The sequence below is a fragment of the Babylonia areolata genome, chromosome 3 (genome assembly GCF_041734735.1).
Source record: "Babylonia areolata isolate BAREFJ2019XMU chromosome 3, ASM4173473v1, whole genome shotgun sequence".
Lineage (NCBI taxonomy): Eukaryota > Metazoa > Mollusca > Gastropoda > Neogastropoda > Buccinidae > Babylonia > Babylonia areolata.
This window is the reverse complement of record NC_134878.1, coordinates 43,428,252-43,444,405: the sequence shown is the minus strand read 5'-3', so window position 1 is coordinate 43,444,405 and position 16,154 is coordinate 43,428,252. Positions and strand designations below refer to the sequence as shown.

Genomic DNA, 16,154 nt, shown 5'->3' with positions numbered 1-16,154 from the left:
TTTCAAAGAGGTTTTGAAAGACGGACAGGAAACGGAGGTGAGTTCCATGCGGAGGAAGCCTGGAAAGAGAAAGCGCGTTTTCCATGTGATCTGGTTCTGTAGGATGGAATTTTTTAAGAGACGGCCGTCACCTGATGACCGGAGCCGGCAAGATGGAGAGTAGTAATGCAGAAGCTCAGAAAAGTAAGGAGGGGGCATGCCAGGAGATATCACATAATAATAATAATAATCATAATAATAATAATGGATACTTATATAGCACACTATCCAGAAATCTGCTCTAGTGCTTTACAAAAATGCTTTTGTTAACATTAAACATCATATCTATGTTACATACACACACCTAAATGTGACTACACACACACGCACGCACGCAAGGACGCACGCAAGGACGCACGCACGCACGCGCACACACACACACACACACACACACTGCATACATACATTTTAACATACATGTGTATCTAACAACTACCCTAACACATATGCACACACAAAAAAACCAACAACAAAGGGCATGTGCACACATACACACAACAAATCGGGGTGGTTTTTTTGTTGTTGTTTTTTTTACAACTGAATTTCCATCTCATTCCCACTAAAGTTTTTTTTCTTTTTTCTTTTTTTTTGTTTTGTTTCAGAAACTGAAGATTCCCCAACCTGTGACCAGGATTGGGAATGAAAGACTTTTGCCATGCTCTCAGTCATTAAACACTACACAGAAATGACTTTTTCTCCATGTCACTGGCACATTCTACCTGCTCCCTCCCCAGACTTTTCTGTGTTAGTGATGGCCAGGGGGTGCTGGCAATAAAACCTTTTAATCATTTTATTCCAAGAAATAATTAAAAGAAAAACAACAACAACAACAACAACAACAAGTGGTAAGGCCTTCAAGATCCATGAGCGATTAACTACTAAACTGACAACAGGAATTATGTTATAGAAAAACAAGACATTTCTTTTCCTACCAAAGTCTTTACAATTACAACAATTTGCTAAGTTGTGACCTTGTCTTTTAACATCTGACCTTGAATTTCATGCTGTCATCATGTCAGCCACTGTAACAAGTCTGATGAAAACTGCACATAACATGAGCTCTATTGAGCTTTGGCCAAAAAACAAAAAAAGATCTAGACCTTTATCTCCCACCCTGCTTACCTCATCATCCCAAATGGGATGCATGCCTACTGTTCTTCATGTTTAGTTCCAATTCTACTTGAGCATGCCAAGAAAACTCCAAAGTTAAATTCTATCACAAATACACATATATACACTAACATCAACACAAACAACCTGGATTGTCTTATTACATAGACTTAACTTTCTTCACACACGACTGAAGAACAAAAACAAAAACAAAAAAACCAAAAAAACCGACACAAAAATGCACACAAAAACACAAAGACAACATACCCCCTCAACAACAAACAGCAAAGACAAAGACCACAACAATGCCCCCCCACCTCCCCCACCTTCTGTTTCTCTGCCAGAGGCTTGAGGTCCTCGAAGCGCTGCAGGCATTCCTCCTGTCTGGACAGCTCCCTGCCGGCTGCCGACATCCACGTCTGGAACTTGCCCATCTCCTCCTCCAACTTGCCCAGCTCCTCCCCAGCCTTCTTCAGGTGTGACAGGCGCCGGTCAGATGACTTGGTGACCTGGGGGGGAGACAGGAGGGACATATATGGTTATGGTACACTGTATATCTTTTTCATCACAACAGGTTTCTCTATGTGAGAATTGAGGCTGCGCTTCCCAAGGTGAGCATGTTGCCACTGTGTAGTGCCACCCTTTTTGTTTGTTTGTTTGGTACTTTTTTTGTTTGTTTGCAAGTGTATTTGTATTTGTTTTTCTACAAACACACAGATATATTACAGACAAACAGAGTGAGAAAGAAAGAGGAGACATGCAGAGACAAATGTAAACAGAGAATGAGACAGAGAGTAGAGACAGACACACTGAGACAAACACCCACACAGAGTGAGAATAGAAGAGACAGACAGACAGACACACTGAGACAAACACCCATACAGAGTGAAAATAGAAGAGACAGACAGACAGACACACTGAGACAAACACCCATACAGAGTGAAAATAGAAGAGACAGACAGACAACAGAAAGCAATCACTTTGTCCAGAGCAGCTAAGAGACAGACAGACAGAAAGCAATCACTTTGTCCAGAACAGCTAAGAGACAGACAGACAGACAGACAAGACAGATGGAAAGCAATAACTTTGACCAGAGCAGCTAAGAGACAGACAGACAGAAAGCAATCACGTTGTCCAGAACAGCTAAGAGAGAGACAGACAGACAGGCAGGCAGACAAAACAGATGGAAAGCAATAACTTTGACCAGAGCAGCTAAGAGAGAGACAGACAGAAAGCAATCACCTTGTCCAGAACAGCTAAGAGACAGACAGACAGAAAGCAATCACCTTGTCCAGAACAGCTAAGAGACAGACAGACAGAAAGCAATCACCTTGTCCAGGGCAGCCTTCAGAAGGGTGGACTGGGTGGTGAGCTCCGTCACTTGCTCTGGAGTCAGCTCCTCCTGGTAGTTCTCCGTCAGCTGCTCGGCCTTGTAGATGAGGGACAGCACGGGTTGCTGCTTGGCCATGATCTCGTCGTGCACACCCTGCATCACCACCAACACCATCCTCCTCACATCCCTTACACACAGCCTGTAGGGGCTGCCGGATAATGTTGTGTCCATCGCAACAGACGTTTCCATACAATATATTCGTTGTAACTAGGTATCCCAGAGTCCCTAGAGCAGAGATCGCCTTGAGTCGACCAGCAAGGTCATCAACGGATTGTAATGTTGCTTTTGTTTCATCATATATTTAAACACACCGGCTGTGTTCTGTGACTATCTTTCATGTGGTATGCATCAGTATGGTTGAAGATATAACAGAAAACATTTCCTGCTTCAAGTAAAAGAATCACAGTGAGATTTTTACTACCACCGCCACAATACATAAAATGTTTGTGCACACACTCATGCATTTATCATACATCTGCGCACACTCTTTCTCACACAAGAAGTGACAGGAGGAAGAGGGGCAGAAAACTGAGAAGACATTCAGTGAGACATACAGGAAGAGAGAGGACAGAGGCCATATGGTGGGATACTTGTCACCGTCACCTGGCAGTGGCGCGCACATGCGCACTTCTTCATCACTTTTCAGTTTCAGTTTCTTCAGGATGCGTCACTGCATTTAGATAAATCCATATACACTACATCTGCTTCTATCTTAACTCTGTGAGAGTCACTGGGGTTCAGCACTGAAGGACTGTTCACCAGACACACACACTCACACAACTCATGGACCCAACCATAGGGTGCTGCACTGATGAACTGGTGATCACACACACACACACACACACTTCATGGACCCAAACACACACACACATGAACACACATACACTCAACACATGCACACTCAACACACATGCACATCTCTCTAACCTTGTGTGACTCCAGCTGTGCTCGAACCTTGTAGGCCTCGTCGCCCATCTGGGAGTCCTTTTTGAGGATGCGTTCAAAGTCGCCCAGCTGCTCCTGCTCTGCTGCCAGTTCTTGCAGCATGTTGTCAAAAGAGTCAGCAAGGCGACCCTGAATAGCCACAGAATCTACAGTCACTGTCTGTGCTTGGCAAAGAGAGAGAGAGTGAATGGGTGTCAGAGGAGGATTTGTGAGAAATAAGGCCATGAGAAGAGTTATAGGAAGGGGGAGAGAGAGAGGGAGAGAAGGCAGAGGAGGGAGAGAGTGAAGAAAATGACTTGGGTGATTCACTCTGCACACTTATATACCAAACACTTCACAGTTGTAAGGGGGAATAACAAAAAGAAGAACAACAAACAACAATTAACAGTTGTATGTATGAAGCTCAACAGATACGCACAAAACTTATTTGGGGGAATTATCATGACACAAAAGAAAAAAAATCCACAAAACATAAAATCAGTCTTGATAATACACACCAAGATACACCCCTACACACATACAAATACTTCATAAGCACAAGTAACACACTGCATCAAACAAAAATACAACCCACAATGAAGTATTTCTTCATTCACTATTCAGAAACACTGTTCAATGGAGCTGAACCTGGGAGCTAAGGCATGCAAATGGGATTCTTATATTCTGCACGTCCTTGGGTGAGAGAGAGAGAGAAAGAGATAGAGAGAAAAAAAAGAAATAAACTAGTGTTGAGTCTGTGGAATTTTCTTCCTCCTGTTTTTGTTTACTTGTAGAACAAGAGTAAGTATGCAAGACAGAAAAGACTACCATGTCTGACACAGCACCTGTCTGTGTAACATCACACTATGTGAACAGCTGTTAAACTGAATACACCTGTCAGTGTCTTCCTCAAACAGGAGGTACATAACATGTGGTGTGGCCTTCAAAGGTTGAAAATCATGGCAATTTTGTTCTCCCAACAAACCAGTGCAACTGCTATGAGAACACACACATTCACTTTAAGCTGCAAAAAATTGACAACTGCTCTCAAAATTGCATTTGTGCAAGGAGTTCCTGTTCCTCTAGTAACCATTTTGCATTCAAAATAAATACCACTAGCCAAATGTGCCTGGTTCATTTCTATCTCTGTTTATGCAGTACACATCTGCAGAAAATAAAGTAGGAATCTTTAAATTTTGCAAGAAAATACAAAAATCATGAAACAATAACACATATCATAATGATCGATAATGAACACATACTTTAGGAACAAAAGACATAATTATGATCAGCACAGTAATGTTATCTGCCCAATCAATATAAATACTAGCACCACTACAAAATGGCTGATCATTTAGAAATCAAATGTTAAAAGGTTAACTCATTTCAGCACCATTTTCCTTTCAGAATCTGTTCACACAACATTCGCAACATAAGGTCCTGAGACACAAATATAAACAGATGCAAAGCCACAAACAACATTCAATATTGAAGAAAAGCAAGGGTGGAAATACGCAACAAAGTTAATCGTAGTTGACACAGACTCTAAACACAACAGATTCTTAAATACTGACCACAGTGCATGCTCTCTTATTCCATTCCACCCACCCTATATTGACATTCAGTCAAACAAAACTGAAACACCATAACATTTTACAGCTTTTTCAAGTTACTTGACACAATTTCCAGATTACCCAGAAGCAAGATCTTAATCAGATCAGTTTCGGGATTGTTCCAAAATAGTTACAATAATAATGACAATAATATTGCAGACTGATGCTTGAACCTCCTAGACAGGGGAGTTGGCATTTACAACAAATGTTAAACATACACACACATGCACCCAAGACATACCATACATAAACAAGCATGCACACACATAGACAGGTGTACACACAGACATAATCAGCCAACAAAAGTTCAAGGAAAACATTTGTCACTAAGTCTTGCCCCCATTTTTATCTTCACTGTTTCAATAAATAATTTTCAGACAGATGTATGTGGGTTGTGGGAAACCACACTAACAGGAGGTGGAAAAATTCTTCAATACTTGAATTCCACAATAAAAATTCTAAACCATGTAAAAAAAATAAAAAATAAAAAAAATAAAAAAAATTTAAAAAAAGGGAGAGAGAGAGAAGAAAAATGTGATGTAATAATGACTGTGTACATAAACAACTGTCCATGGAAAGGAAGAATGCTATTGTTGACTTAATACCAGCTCAGGCAAGTTGTTCCAAAAATGTGTAAAGCGGGAACAAAGCACACAAAAACAACAGGTTTGAGCTTTATTTCTACCAGTTTGTCTTGCCTTGTGAGAAAACAAAGAAGCATTATAAACAAAAACACTTCATAATGTGAATGCATTTTCAGCAGAAAAGGAAAAACAAAACAAACAAACAAACCAACAAAAAACAAAACAAAACAAAACTACATACTATGGTGGCCAACAGGACAAGTGTTAAATTCTCTTTATCTAAAAAATGCAAGTATGAAAAATAAAATCAAACAACACTAATGTATACATAAAGATGGCTAATTAGATCACATCTGATTATGGCCACTGAAAAGCATGCCTGAAACTAACTCTGAAAATCCTTCCACCAGATGATTATTTCCCTTAAAAAACTTGATCTTTTCCATGGAAAAGCAATCAAAACTCTCCAATTTTAGACACATGGCATGCACACCTATTCTATATTAATTCTGCCAAAAAGTATTAGCATGAATACACCATCTCTAAGTGTTATCAACACACACACAGTTGTTAGATATGACACGGCACCCTGGCAGAGACTGTCACTGAATATCAGCTGCCATTTTTTAATATTTTTTTTTAATTAGGAATCCAAGATGCAGTCATCACTTAAAACTGGTGGCTACTTGCACACAATTAGCAGCAGCTCAAGAACGAGCGTGTCAACCACAACAAACTTGGCACTATATGCACAGCATGCTGGAGCAGCGCGGTCTCCTCTACGCTGATGCCATCCAAGAAGAAACAAGCACACCAAGTGCAAAGGCGGACATGCCCAGTGCAGCAACATCATCATCACAGGACTGTGCACTGAAGTCAGGCAAGACACGACGGCACTGCATGTCACGGGGCCACAACAAGCACGCCACAAGGTCCCACTCAAAGACACCAGGCATCATCATCACTGGACCTCATTCAGGCACGGACAAGCAAGTCGGTTGTGCATGGAGGCATGCTGGGACGTTTCACGCAATGCCACAAGACTGGTACGACACAGCTGAAGGGCCATGCAGGCCTACCTTGCGACGCTCCCGAGCTGTGGACCCAGCTTTCAGATTGAGCTTGAACAGCATGTCCGTCAACTTCTGGGCCTCAGCTTCAGGGGTGCTGGCATCGCTGTCTGCCTGACTGCTGACCTGCAGCGTGTCCAGCGAGAGCCCCTTGTGCTGGACACGGGCCCTCAAGGCCGCTCTGCCTGCCAGGTCGTCTGTCCAACCCTCCACTGTGTCTGTGCTGTCTGTGGTGGCTGTGCTGCTGGACTCGTCCGTGTCCTCAGGGCCCACATCCTTGAAGCGAACCCTCTGGTGACGTTTGGGCTTGGGTGAGGGTCGACCCTCTGATGAGGTCACCAGCACCCCAGCAATGGGCATGTCCTGACCTTCTGTAGACGGTTTCAACGCAGATGGGGGTGTGACCTGAGAGTCACTGTCGGGTATTCCTGGTTTAGAAGCGCTAACTCCTAAGGCAGGTTGTTTCTGCCCCAACTTGGACTGCATGAAAGAAGGTTTGTTTGAACCACTGACTGACAGCCCTGGTTTCAGTGTGTCATGACTCTCCAAGGCTGGTTTTAGGTCTAGCTGGGAAGATACTGTGCTCTCTGGAGCAATGGAGTCACCAGCCGTTGCTTTTTCTCTCATGCTGCTCGCTGCGTTCTCCTCTGAAGATGATGATAATTCTGGCTGAGCAACAACTGGTTTCATGCTGTTTTGGTCACATGTATCAACAGGTGGTTTCTTAGCAAGTTGAGTGAAACTTTCCAGTTCCTTTGAACTGTCACCTTTCTCTGTGGGCACTTCTGACCCTGTCTGATCTGGTCTTGAAGGTGTAACTGAAATTGTTGGAGTTAGCTTGTCTTCACTTTCTGTTGGCAGTTTTAATCCTTGAACAGATCCTGAAACAGGCTCACTGCTGGAAGTCAATTTGAGTGTAAAAGAATCGGCAATGTCTTCAGAAGGCATCAGGCCACTGGGTGTTCTCTGTGGCCTGTCGGAATCACTGACCAACACTTCTGCGGAAGGTCTCAGACTGCTAGGTGTTCTTTCTGGCCTGTCTGAGTCACTGACACCTACCTCTGATAAAGCAGTGTCTTTACTCTGTGTAGATGTGAGTGTACGTTGAGGCTGTGTTCTGGCTGGCAATTGATCTGAACTACTGATGGACAGTGATGTTGTGAGCATGTCTTCAGCTTCAATAGGCGACGTCAGTGGAGGGTGTGGTTCTCCAGCAGACTGACCAGATTCCTTCACCAGTGACTGTGCTGCAGCCATGTCTTCAGTCTTTTTTACAGCTTTCAGTCCTGGCTGTAAGTTGTCTGATGGCTTGCCTGCACTGTCACCCGAGGATTCGGCTCCAGACAGAGTCACTTGTGTCCTGTCATCCCTTGTTTCAAAACTATTAGGTGCTGTTTCCTTGCTTGATCTAAAAGGTTTCTCTATTTCTTGCACTTTGTGCTCTGACGGTTTACCAAGTGTGCTTGGTTTATACTCATCCTGATTTCCTTTCTGTTCATCAGAAACCAGTTCTTCCTCTACTGGCCTCTGACTTCTTGTCTCACCTGTTCTGATTGACTCTCCTGCTGAGGACTGTTCTGTAGAAATCTGCCCTGATGTCTCTTGTCCCAAGAGAAATCTTTGTGGTTCTTCTGAAGTTTTTGCTAACTCAGATCTGGATTTTATTTCCAGGCCTGACTGCAGGTTTTGGTGGGCCTGTGTCAGTGATGGCTGACTGTGAGGACTTGCTGCCAGGTCTCTGTCTTGGACTTTCCCATCACCCACAAGAACACCTGGCCCAGCAGCTGTCACCTGCCACGTGTCTGCTAATGGAAGAGGCTGGTTCACTGTGTTGGAAGTTGCTGTCTGTGTGTCTGTGGTGGTCAATGAAGCCTGCCAGTCATCCTCTGACTGTTGTGCCAGTGTGCTATCAGTCACTAAATGGGCAGCTTTGCCGGGAACATCAGACTGTGTGCTCTGCTGCTCCACGGGCTGTTCCTTCTCTTTGTCACTAACCTGGATCGTTGTCTGGTCAGCTGAAACTTCTGTACCTCCATCAAGACTTGGCAGAGCTTTCTGGTTCTGAAGATCTTTTTGTGACTGACCTGGCTGTTGTGATTCAACACTGGGAAGCACGTCATTTCCATCTTGCAGTGTTAATTTTCTTGTTAAAGCAATTTCTGTATTTGAGGGTTCAGTCTGATCAGCAGCCAAATTGTCTGTTCCCTTTGGGGAAACAGTGGTCTTATAAGACTGCTTGACTGCAGTTGGAGAATCAAGTGAGCTGTCTAGTGAACTAACAGCACCTCTCTTGGTGCCAGCAACAGGAAGCATTTCTTCATCATTTCCCCTGTCTGTCTTCTTGTCGATATCCAACAAATTTTGGCTTGATTCCTGGGGTTCTTCACTTTCCTTCTTCTGTGCCTTTCTAAACTGCTTCTCTGCAGAATCGTCAGCTTTGGGCAAGGAATCATCAGTGATATGTTTTTTAGATTCACCGTGGGTTGCATTGCTCACACTGGTTGCATCAGCAACATGTTCACCATCTGAGATAGCAGGCTGATTGTCTGGTTCATGTGGACTGGTCTGACTTTCTTTGACAGCTGCGCTGGAATGTGAACTTAGGTTGTGTGCAGAATAGGCATGGGCGGGTGACAGACACCGTGACCTCACTGGATGTTCAGAATCTGAGAGTGACTTCTTGAAAGGTGTTACACCATCACCAAACACTGACTGAGAGTGACTGTTACCGCCCTCCATGAAGAAGGGTACAGGGGATGGTGAGAGGGAACTGCGAGAGACATCAGAAAGTCCATCACGTGCACTGGTGCTGACAATGAGACCCGCTGCCACTGCCTCCATCAGATTGTACTTCACCGACCTGTCCTTGCACCGATACACGCCATCTTGGTCATCGATGATGTGACGTTTTATGGCTTCCCCTAATGAGATGATGCTGTCCTGAGTGAGGTCCTTCACTTCGGGGCACAGGGACGACACCACGTCATCCTGAATCAGGTCATGCAGAGTCTTGTGATCTCCAGTGCTGGGGTTGATGAACAAGCCGGTGCTCTCCACATACAGACCCTGACTAACAGCATTGTACAGGGTGAGGCCTTTGGGACTGAGGATGAAGCCCTTCTCCACAGCTTGGGCCAGAGTCATGCACTCTCCTGTCTGAGGGTTCTTGAACTCCCCGGTCTTCACATCGATCAGACCCAGGCTGGCAGCTCTGCGAAGCGTGATCCCAGTGATGCTGTCGGGGTCAATGACCTGAGAGTTTGACCTGTGAAGGATGCCATTACTGAAGGCCTCTTCCAGTTTCTTCTTGCCACTGGACGTGGAGTCTGGCAGCACCTCTTCCAGGTAGATCTCCACAGCTTTGTGTTTGGATTCCTTTTCTTTGAAGATGAGCCCCACATCCACAGCCTGTTGCAGCGAAAGCCTGGTGCCAGTGCTCTCATCAACAAAGCGGCAGCTCTCAGCGTCAATGACCCCAGCTTGCAGAGCTTCAGCCAGTGACACTGGTTGTCTGGTGCTGGGGTTGATCACCTCTCTTTGGGAATCATCAAGCAGACCGGTCGCCACTGCTTCACTCAGCCCCACAATCTCATCTGTCTCCGGGTCATGAAAAGTGCCAGTTTTTTCATCGTAGATGCCGTATTTGATGATGTCAAACAGCGGGATAGGCTTCTCTTCAATGTGCTGCTTGCGGATTGCATCCAGTATCAGTGAGTCCAGTGACGCTGACAGCTCATCTGTGGGAGGGTTCCAGCGTGTACTGTGGATCTCCATCAAAGAGTCTGACATTGTCATGCTCTTGTCAGTGTGCATCATGCTGGCTGTGTGTAGCTCACCCAGACTGGGAGATGCCAGTTCTAAGTCGCGACTCATTCTTTTGCTCTCAGTGGCTGCATCGAGGAGATTACTGGCTGAATGGCATTTCATGTGGGGCAACAAGGGCTGGGCTGAAAAGGGGACATCAGGCTGGCTGAAATCTGTCTGGTCATCACAAACAGAACTCTGAGGACTGTCAGTCCATGAGGTGATGCTGTCTGTCATTCTGCTGGCAGCAGGCTTGTCTGATGTCATGTCTGCCACATCTGAATCTGTCTCAATGCTTCGGATACTGAGAGAGGAATGGCTGCTCCCCTTGTCTGCCACCTCACTGGCTGCTCCCTGCTTGGGGAAAACTGCATTGTTTCCTGGAAGAACTTCCATGTCTGATGCTTTGAGAGACTTGACTCTCTTAGCATTTCTGTCGGTAGTTGAGAGGACTTTGCCAAGCTTTAGCCCAGAGTCGTCTGTCTCGCATGCAACTGGTTCAGAGGAGAGAGATTTCAGGGCTCCCCCCTTTGTTTCTTTGGATTCTTTTTTGAGCGCTGGTAATGATCCACTCAGGGCAGAGACTCTTCCAGTCAGGATGGCATCAAAGAGAGACAATGGTTTGTCCAGTGCTATGTAGTCTCCAGTGTAGGGGTCAATCAGACCTTTATCAATGGCCTCCTGCAAGGAGAATTTCCCCAGACCTGGCACAGCCACCTGAGGCATTTCTGCATTGATGACGCCGCTACTGATGGCTTCTGTTAGTGTCAGTGTCTTGCCGGTCAGTGGATCTTTGAACCTCTTGTGGACCTCATCATACAGACCTGAGGACAGAATATCCCCCAGCAGGAACCCGTTCTGGGGAATCTCCACCAACAGGTTCTCTTTGAAAGCCGTCACAACATCCACAGCACTCCCTGACCTGGCATACACGATGCTGTCCTCATCTACAAACACTATTCCATCGTTCGTGGACTCTTCGATGAACTGGTAGAGGTCCTTGTCCTGGTTCTTCACCAACAGTTTGGACACGTCAATGAGACCAATGCTGATGGCGTCTTCCACCACCAGTTGTCTGCGGGACAAAGGGTCCACAATCCTGCCATGGCTTTTATGCAGCAGTCCTGTGTCCACTGCCTGTTTGAGTGACACGGCGATGTTGCCCAGGTTCTCCTGCAGCAGTCCTCGCTCCATGGCCTCCTTCAAGTCCAGCAGCTCCCCGGTTTCTGTGTCAACAATCAGTCCTCTCTTGACGTCCAGTATTTTGCAGTCCATGGCTTCCTGGTAAGTCAGTAACTGTTGGGACCCTTTGTCCAACACCAGCACCAGCTTGGGATCCACTATGTCATCGGACACCATCTCTCTCAAACTTCGCACTTTACCAGTTGTTGGATCAGTGAATTTGCAGGTTTTGGGATTGTACAGTCCTTGCTTCACTGTGTCAATCAAACTTTTGTCAGGCACACATAAATCTGAAAAGATTACCCCCTTTTCAAGTGCTTCTTTAAAAACAAGTTCTTCATCTTCACTTTTTTTGAAAGCCCCAGTTAAGGGATTGATCAGACCCTGACTAACTGCTCCATCCAGTGACAGCAGACTTTTGTTTTTCACATCTCGAACAGAGATGGAGAATCTGTTCAATAGTCCTGACTCCATGGCATCTTTCAGGTTGAGGGAAAACTGTCCATAAGGGTCTTTGAAAGTGCATGTTTCGATGTCCAGAATACCTTCATCAAATGCTTCTTCAAAATTCAGTCCTGGCTGACTGCTGGTGTCTATGATGATTCCTTTGTCCATTCCATCCACAATGGAGAACTCTTCCCCATCCTCCATGTTGATACAAGTCCCACTCTGGATGTCCAAAAGACCCTCTTTAACAGCTGTGTCAAAAGACACAATCTCCCCTGTCAGTGTGTTTCTAACACGGATGAATTCTGTATCCAGAATGCCTTGGTCAAGAGCGGTGAAAAAATCAATCTCCTCATTAGAATCTGGGTTCAGAAACTGATTGGAGATTACATTGAAGAGTCCTTCATCCAGAGCTTCTGACAGGGAAAGATTGAGCGGTGCTTTGGATTTCAGAATGAGACCTTTCTCCATGGCAAAGTTGAGAGCCACAGGCACACCTTCGGTGTCTATCATTTTTCCACAATCCTGGTCAATGATCCGCTTGTCTAAGGCTTCCCTGAGGGACAAGATGTCTCCGCTGTAAGGATCTCGCACCAAAGAGTCTGTATTGATCATGCCTGTTTGAAGAGCTTTGGCAAAAGTGATATAACTCTCTCTGGACCGTACAGAATTAGACACAGGGTCATACAAGCCTGATGTAATAGCCTCATCCAGAGTCAGGCTCATCTTGCGACCAAACTCGTACGTGTTTGGCTCCTTTGTTGGCTCCAGCCCCAGGCTCTCCTGCAGTGACTGGCACTGCCCATCAGGAAAAGTCAGCACCAATGTGTCCAAGTTGAGATGTCCCTCAGTGATTGATTGTTGCAGAGTCATCTTTCCTCCCGAGGGAACGGACAGCTGGGACAACGGGTCCACAATGCCTTCAGCGATAGCCTGGGTCAAGGTCAAAGGCTGCTTTGTTTCCGGATGTCGGATCTTCTTCTCTTCAAAGTCAAACAAGTCAACCTCAGCAGCCAGAGACAGGGGAAGCAATGGATGTGGAGTGTTTCGGATCAGTCCTTGGTCTTTGGCAACAGCTAGAGGCAGCTTCTTGCCCGTCACTGTGTCATAGATACTGCCTGTCTTCACTTCCACCAGACCACAGTTAATGGCTTCCTGGAAGGAGTACACCACCCCTGTGCACCGATCCACAATGAACGAGTCTGCCACTTGCAAAAGCTTTTTATCAAACGCCAACTCAAAAGACATTCTTCTCTCACCTGACAGAATAATATCACTGCTTTCTGTCTCAACTCTTCCAGATGATAATGCATGAAACAACGAAACTGGAAGTTTGATTTCTCCAAATTCTTTGGTGTCGAAAGTTGCCACATTTTCTGGTGTCAAACCATTGACATGTCCTTCACCTGAAGGCGAAGAAGCATCACATGGTAACTGCTGTGGACAAATCAGGCCGCTTTCCACAGCATCATGCAGTGATATGAATTTGCCGATCTTTTTGTGAAAATATTTGTTCTGGATTGGATCCAAAACATTGCTGTCAACTGCCTCCTCCACAGTCAGCCAGCTCTCTGTCAGCGCATCATACACCTCCAGTTTGGAAGTTTCCACAAAGTTCTGCTCAATCATTTCCTCCAGCGTCAATGGCCTGATGCTCTCGCCTGAAGGATCTGAGAAGCTCTCCAGGTTTTTATGAAAGTGGGGAGACAGCAGCAACTGGTGCAGTGACAGCTTGCGGGGGTCACACACAATGCCCGCTCGCTGACCGTCCTCCCAGGAAAACCACTTCCCTGACACAGTGTCCTTCACCTGGGCAGTGTCCACATTCAGGAGGGAATGTGCCACAGCATCATGCAGTTTGTACCTCTTCCCTGTTCTCCGGTCTCCAAAGAGCACCAGCATGCTGGCCTGGCCAGACCGAATCTTCTCCAGCAGCCCCTCTCCAAGTTCTTTCTTCAGGGTGGCCAGGGCCTGATTGGCTTCAGGACAGCCCAGACCTGGCCTGTCCACCACAAACACCCCCTGTCTAAAAGCCTCCTGGAGGGACACGACCGACCCATCGTTCATGTTGACCACTCTCCCTGTTTTCCTGTCCACCTGACCGGAGGCCACAGCCTCTATCAAGCCCACAGGCTCCTCTCCCTGGAACTGCACCACACGTATGTTTTTGGGAATAAGACCCACCCCAAGCGCCTCCTGGAGGCCCAGTTTTGTCCCTTTTCTCGGATGAATCATTCGCTCAAAGCTGTCATCCCAGAAGTTGCTGAACAACTGTGTTACATACTCATATAGAACACTCTGTTCAGGATCATGCTCATCTCTCTTATCTTTTCCTTCAATGTCCGCAACTTCTTTACCACTCTGAGTATCACTAATAGGCTTTTCAATACCATTTGGGAGATTGGTCCTGAAGGGTTCTTTCTGTTGCCTGGCTGAAGATAGCGAAGTGTCAGAATGAGTGATGGAAGATGATGGTGCAATGGAATCTACATTTTCAGCCAACGGAAGAATAAATCTGACATCAGAACTTTCCTCATCCTTTTTACATAAACTCAAATCCAAAGAGTGTGGAATGTTTGGGCTAGACAAGTCAGCTGTTCCCTCCCCGGAAAGGGACGAAATGGCATCACTGTTGAAATCTTTTGTTTCCATCTTGGGGGATGCTGCAGTAAAAAGCTGACCTCCTTTGCCTACACTGCTCTCTCCAGTCTGAGATTTCTCCAAATCTGAGGATGGCTGGCTACTCACACTTTTCTTTTCAAGTTCACGCCCAGGAATTTCTGCTCCACTGCCACTTATTCCCTGAACTGTTTGTGTGTTTCCAGCTACAGACTGCACCACGGAAGGCTGAGAAACCTGTTTAGAACCAGCCTCCACTGTTGTGGATGTTGAGGCTTGAGTACCAGCACTACTGTTAACGTTCGTTTCTACTACCCTGTCCAAATGTGGAGAAGAAGAAGAAGAAGAGGGAAGCAAAGAGCTACTGCTGGATACAGTACCCTGCTGTGAATCTACCTTCTTGTCCGAAAGCAGAGCAGAGGACAGAAGTGTGCTACAGTTAATGTTAGTGTCCCTAGTTTCACCTGCCTTCCTTCTCACAGCCGCTGGTGACAGCTGATCATAACTAACACTACTGTCTGATGTTCCACCTCCTTTCTGTTCAGGCTCTCCTGCCCGCTGACTCTCCCTGAAGACTGGATCACCCTGGGTCTGAAAGCATGTACAGCATGCTTGTCATTTCTGTCTAGCAAGACCCATCTCTCCATCACAGCCTTTTCTTCAAAAAATAAAATAAATAAACATATATATATATATATAATATATATATGATATCAATCAGTTATAATAATAATAAGAAGAAGAAGAAATCAGTGAATATCTTATCAATAAAATCAACCCCTCCTCTTTCACTTACACTCAAACTATACGTCACAGTCAACATCTGAATTCATCACACACTTATTGCATGTATGCTTTATTCACTCTGCATAATGACTTCATGTACAAGTGTATGAAAAACAAAAGACCAAACCAAAATAAATCCACATTTTACAATAAAACGTTGACAAACAAAACCACAGAAACAGACACTGGGAAATACATCAAGCCCTAATAACATCAAAAATACTGGTTGAACAAGACAATATCTGTTAAATACACTGGGGGTAGGGGGAGTGGGGAGAGGAGATGGAAGAAGAAGAAATCTGTACGATAGCAAAAAGAAGCGTATCAAAGAGCAAATGAAATGAGCACACAAAGTATTAACATATATATTCTAGGTGAAAACTGAATTTACAAAAAAATATTCCTAATGATGTGACATAATTACATCACCTGATCTATTGACAGACAGACTGACAGAGAGATATAGATAGATCAATAGATATATATATATATATATATATATATATATAGGTAGATATGTTCAGGGCAACTATTGTGAAAATGGGTGACAGGGTGACCAGGTTATACCCAGGCATATAACCCA

At 45.1% G+C, this 16,154-nt stretch overlaps 1 protein-coding gene across 19 annotated transcripts in view; it reads right to left on the bottom strand.

Moving 5' to 3' along the window:
* Positions 1-16,154, bottom strand: part of LOC143279998 (uncharacterized) — a 431,093-nt gene that overhangs the window by 97,422 nt on the left and 317,517 nt on the right. For 17 of the 19 annotated variants that reach the window (XM_076584413.1, XM_076584420.1, XM_076584415.1 and 14 more), the window contains 4 exons: positions 6,743-15,376; positions 3,470-3,616; positions 2,480-2,635; positions 1,476-1,658 (listed from right to left, as the gene is read on the bottom strand). In XM_076584413.1, coding sequence (XP_076440528.1) covers positions 1,476-1,658; positions 2,480-2,635; positions 3,470-3,616; positions 6,743-15,376 — 9,120 coding nt within the window. The remainder of the gene's footprint in view (positions 1-1,475; positions 1,659-2,479; positions 2,636-3,469; positions 3,617-6,742; positions 15,377-16,154) is intronic. The other 2 variants (XM_076584425.1, XM_076584426.1) reach the window with 2 other exon arrangements.